The sequence below is a fragment of the Sinocyclocheilus rhinocerous genome, unplaced genomic scaffold, assembly GCF_001515625.1.
Source record: "Sinocyclocheilus rhinocerous isolate Xijiao unplaced genomic scaffold, SAMN03320098_v1.1 scaffold1179, whole genome shotgun sequence".
Classification (NCBI taxonomy): domain Eukaryota; kingdom Metazoa; phylum Chordata; class Actinopteri; order Cypriniformes; family Cyprinidae; genus Sinocyclocheilus; species Sinocyclocheilus rhinocerous.
The window spans coordinates 35,268-40,683 of record NW_015664997.1 but is presented as its reverse complement, the minus strand read 5'-3'; the positions used below and the strand labels follow the sequence as shown (position 1 = coordinate 40,683).

Here is a 5,416-nt window from a genome sequence, read left to right as displayed (position 1 = left end):
TAAAAAATTTTTTTTAATTTTGAAATTATATTGTTAATATATTACATATATAGTATGTTAGATTACAAAATACACATTTTCAACATTCACATTTAACATTCAGACATTATTGCTGTCAAGTCTGCTATTCACTGATACAATGGGCAACATAATGTACTAAAAAGTGCAGCTATACCTGTAGGTTTACTTTTATATATGCAGCAGCCGCTCTGTGTTTACACCCTCTGTTGTTGTCATTGGAAACACTTGTTTGTGCCTGTGGTTAGAGTAAAGGGTTTGTATCATGGCACAACAAGCTTCAAGACACACTTGTAACAGCTTCCTTAAACAGGAAGTTACAACGATATGTCTAAAACCCGGTCTTGATACACATTCATTACTTCAGAGATGTGGTTTTGTCTTGTGTTTCTCCATATTATTCAAGATAGGCAGCGATGTGTTTCAACACTGAAATATTAAGAAATAAATTATACATAGTTTCTGTATTAAACAGTACATTTTTAAACCTTTGATAATCTAAACAACGACTTAACTAAATATTAAAGCATTTTAATATAGTTTGAAAAGATGCCATAAATTTTTACACAAATAAGGACAGTCCCTCAGTTGTGGTGCCATTTCCACAACAACCAACAGTTGTGTTATCTATGCCTTTTTTAAAGTTAGTGTACTTGGTTACCAATGAAGACCATGCTTGAGATGAAATATTAGACATGTGATGTATGAAGAAAATATGCAAAACTTGCAAAAAGTGTAAAGTATATTTAAACTATATATTTAGGACACACAAAATGCTAGGTAATAAGTTAACAGCTAACAGCTGTTTTGGACTGTTTTCACTTGTAAATGGTGCTTGATCTGTGCATATTTCTCTTCTGACTCAGATGAGCCTGCTTTTTCACTGGAAAAAAGTAATATTGTAAGTAGATGACTCATGTTAGCCGAGAGCAACAGTTTGAAGTCAACAGTTAAAAGTCTTAATGATGGATTTGTTTATATTACAAGCATGCAGCTATTTGCTTCACAAGGTGTTAATTGATGGAGTCATGTCGATTACTTTGGATTATTGTGATTCTTTTATAATATTTGTTGTTTGTTCAGAATGGCAACAATTGCAGAATTGTCCTGTGACAAATTACATAAACTAGTGAGAGTATGAAAAGGTTAGAGAGTCAAGTGTTCCAAATGTGCCCATAGATTAATTCAAAAGTCTGTTTTATGCATAACAGTGAGCACAAGTTAATGCAATGGAAAATAGCCATAGACAGTTGAGGAAACCACTATAAGACTAAGTTTAGCACAGAGAGCCTGTGACTCTGACTCACTCTGACTCACTCACTCCACTCCATATTAAGCCACTGCTCCTCACTGTTATTCTCTCATAACAGGCCTTCATGTTTTAAATGCACAGGCCTTGTTCTGAGCAAATCTTTAGGCAGATTTCACCTTGAGAAATGCACCTATGATTTCGTTGCCCTTCATTTTATGGATTGCCTGAGAAATCCTGCTTGGTAGCTTGATAAGCCAGAGGCATATTCAAACAAAGCAGTGCGCTCAGGGCATTACATGGTGGATCTGATGAGAATATTAAATAGAAAGCTTGGACGCTCCCTTAGGCTGGTGTCTTGATGGAATATTCTCTAGAATATTACAGCAAATCTTACAGTCTTTGTGTTGCCAAAGGTTTCTGCCAGCTGCTGTGAGGCAGATTCTCAGGTATGCAGGTGTAGTAGAGCTCAGAGAAAGCCTTGAGATTGTAATGACATTGGAGAGCTATGAGGGCTGGGTGGAGCAGTGTAGGGAAATGCAAGATCGGGGAAGGGCGGCACAAATAGTCAGAGAGCGTAATGGAGGGAATGACTGACATGGGGAAGACTGAATTGTTAGCTGTACTGTGAATCTAATGTGCATGAAGCACAAACAAATAGACCTGACTGGAGCTATAATTGCATGAAAGGTGTGGTCTCACTTTCACCGAGGACAGAATGCCACCTCACTGGAAATGTGAGCTTAATGAGCTTAACCTTAAATGTGCAAACAATGCTTTATTTGAACGACCAACTGCAAAAATTATGTTGAATGATACTGTACAATGAATGCATAACACACATTATGTCAATAAATCAAAGGAAAATAGAAGTGATGAACACCTTTCTTTGTCCCTTGCATGCACTAAAATGTTTGTCATTTATTATTATTACACAGTCTTTGAGACATTTACCCTTCTGTACCTCAGATTCACATTATTACACTCATTTCATTATGAATAATGCATTTTACATGCAATACAAAAGAAAAAAAAACATTTTATCTATGCCTATGAACTATTTAATGTGTTGAACATTTTGTGCCTACAGACTTGCATTTGTGTATTGTACAGCTGTACTCTATCATGTATATGAGGATGTTGAAATATGCTGAATATGAAATACTTTTAGGAAGCTGACGTGTTCTGCAGTTGTGCATCTAACAGTTTTTCAAAAGAGCATTTTGCTAATTATTTTGTATTTATTTTTAGTAGCCTATTTTGTCATACTAAATTTACATTTTAAATTATAAATACAAGCTAATAAATGACAAACTAAGTAATTAAATAAATAAGACCAGTCATACTTGCTAAAAACACACAAATATATATGCATTTTAAATGTATGCATCAACTACTCCTTTATATATATATATATATATATATATAGTTTTTATAATGCATTTCATTATAGTAATATATGTTGCACTGTTCTATGCTGGTATGCTGGTTTATTGGGTGATTTGGTTTTGGGGGAGTGGAATGACTTTGTGCCATAAAGTTATGCCATAATGTGGGTTTTAGAGAGCATGCAGCCTCAGGGGGAAGAAAAACAGAGAGAGTCATTGGCTGAGGACTCGCATCTGCCTCTTCCCTGAAAAAAACTGCAGATCATTTAAAGTCGGTTCGCATCGTTTGGAACTTGTGAAACTGAGTCTGGACTAAACCAGGAGCAGCTTCTCAAACCAGAGTCTTCATCGCCCTCAGTGACCAGGAAGGTAGGAAAACTAAACTCCCTTCACTTTTAGTCTCGTACTTCATTGAGTCTCCTAAAGAGAGCTGAGTGCGGGATAAAATGGTATTTTGTATCTGGGTTATCACTTTACATCTGTTACTTTCTAGCGTCTTTCTTTTGGGGATGTTTGCAGGGGATGTTGGTAGCGGATTTTATTTCTTTGTTTGCTTTAATCGACTATCCAGATCCCCGCTTTATTAAGGAAAGTGAAGAACAGGAAACAACAGTTTCATTATAAATGTAGAGGTGGAGTCTAGCTGCAGACGGCTTTTATAGTACGCTACTGCAAACTCTTATCTATATTTACAAGCATATGTGGTATTATTCGTTTGAGCTTTGCAGGCATTTGTGATCATGCACACTTTTAGACCACAAAAACCCTTCACGTTTAAATGATCTGAATCGCAAAAAAAAAAAAAGAAAAAAAGAAAAGGTAACACTTTATTTTAAGGTTTCCTTGTTACACATGTTACATGTACTTACTATTGTAATAACAATTCATTATGCATAATTACATGCAAGTAACCCTAAGCCAAACCCTAATCCTAACCCTAACTATAGGATATCTAAGTACATGTAGTTAATTAATATTACTCAGTACTTAAATGTATAATTAAACTGTAACAAGGACACCTTAAAATAAAGTGTAACAAAAAAAAAAAGTACGCTGATTGTGCATGTTATTTAATTGAAAATGTTAAAAAGTTCTTATTTAATTGATTTGTTTCTTTAAAATGTGGGCGTGTCCATTCAGACACGGACGTGAAGCCCTTACATGAATTACCCATACTTTACATCAAAATATTTATGCATAAGTTTTAGTTTAAGAGTTTCAGCCTCGTGTAATTAAATTCTAAATGGTTAAAAAGGTGTAATTAATTTATAACTGCAGGGTGTTGGCTACACCGCTTTGATTTTTGCTTAAAGGCAAAGTTAATTTAGAATTCTTATTTTTCCAGTGCTGAACAGTGAAATTAGATGATAGATAGATAGATAGATAGATAGATAGATGTAATCTAGCTACAGTAGGCTATGTATTGTGTGAAAAGTAGTTGCCTGGTTATGATTGCATTCTAAATCGGTTAATGTTTATGTTATCTTTTATAGTTTATGGTAAATAGCACTGTCAGGTATTTCTTCTAATACTATGAATCTGTAAATGGCAGATCTCATGTACATGCAAAGTGTTTTCTTTGCATAAAATGTTTTCCTGGTAAATTCAAAGGAACGGGGCACGCATGTCTGCCCACACACAGCTGTAGGCCTAATCATGCAGCATGACTCATTTGTTGGCATCCCCATCCGGTTGGGCTGCACCCACCTTATACTTCAACTGAGGAATTAATAACCTCACAGCCATATCATCATATCTAACAGCCTAATCATCATAAATATATATATTTTTTTCATATGACTTGAAAATGCAGTTAAATGCTCACTGATGAAGTGCAGGTACAGTAATGCAGGGAGCATATAAACAGTATCATATTGTCATCCAAGAATAAATGCATCTGATGCTTTCTGCATTATTATTGATGCAAAAATTTTTTTACCATGTGCATCCACACATTTTCCTAATATTTAAATAAAATTGGATGCCACTTTGTTAAGTTTTTTTTTTTTTTTTAAATATGTAGTAGATGAAGAAACCTTAGTCTTTGGTCTCTGTAATTTTAATGTTAGTAAAAAATAAGAACATTTGCTCTTCCAGTGTTTTCTTTTATATGATCCATTGTGCACCTACTTTATCACCCTCCCAGTAATTTTCATCTTCAGACCATTAGGTCTTCGAATTGTATGGATTTTCATAGTTCATTTCAGCCACACTATTTTTGTATGTTCCAGGAATCATGGTTTTCCATAAGGAGTTCCAGAATGCAGGCAAGGAGCCTGGTCTGCAGATTTGGAGGATAGAGAAGATGGATCTGAAACCTGTCCCCAAACAGCTCCAAGGAAACTTCTTCACTGGAGATGCCTATGTTGTCCTTTACACCACTTCTGCTCCATCTTACAATGTCCACATGTGGTTGGGTGAGTGAGGAGAGTGCATGCCAGAGCCATGGCGAGTACTAAGTACCAACTCTACCATATTGCCATGGGAGTTGCCCCTGGGACGTTAAGACGGCTGTCAGTGACATTATTCCCTATGGCCAAAGCCTAGGCTACATACCCCAAAAAACTTACCTGTTAGGGCCAGAACACCTGGGCCCGGGGTAGAGCTCAAGGCTTGAAATCAGGAGTAGATTCCTTTAAGGGAATACGACCAAGAGCCTAGAATCATACTAAGTCTTTGCCTGTCACACAGGGGCTACCGCATGCTCTGCATATGCTGAAGGAACTGTCTCAACAGACCCCTAGTAGCAACACCCTGTTAA

General features: G+C 36.1%; 1 protein-coding gene across 1 annotated transcript in view; it reads left to right on the top strand.

The window, feature by feature from the left end:
• The first annotated feature begins 2,861 nt into the window (after positions 1-2,861).
• Positions 2,862-5,416, top strand: part of LOC107730699 (gelsolin-like) — a 13,587-nt gene continuing 11,032 nt past the window's right edge. The window contains exons 1-2 of the mRNA XM_016541577.1: positions 2,862-3,024; positions 4,887-5,072. Of these exons, the coding sequence (XP_016397063.1) occupies positions 4,892-5,072 (181 nt within the window). The 5' untranslated portion in view covers positions 2,862-3,024; positions 4,887-4,891. The remainder of the gene's footprint in view (positions 3,025-4,886; positions 5,073-5,416) is intronic.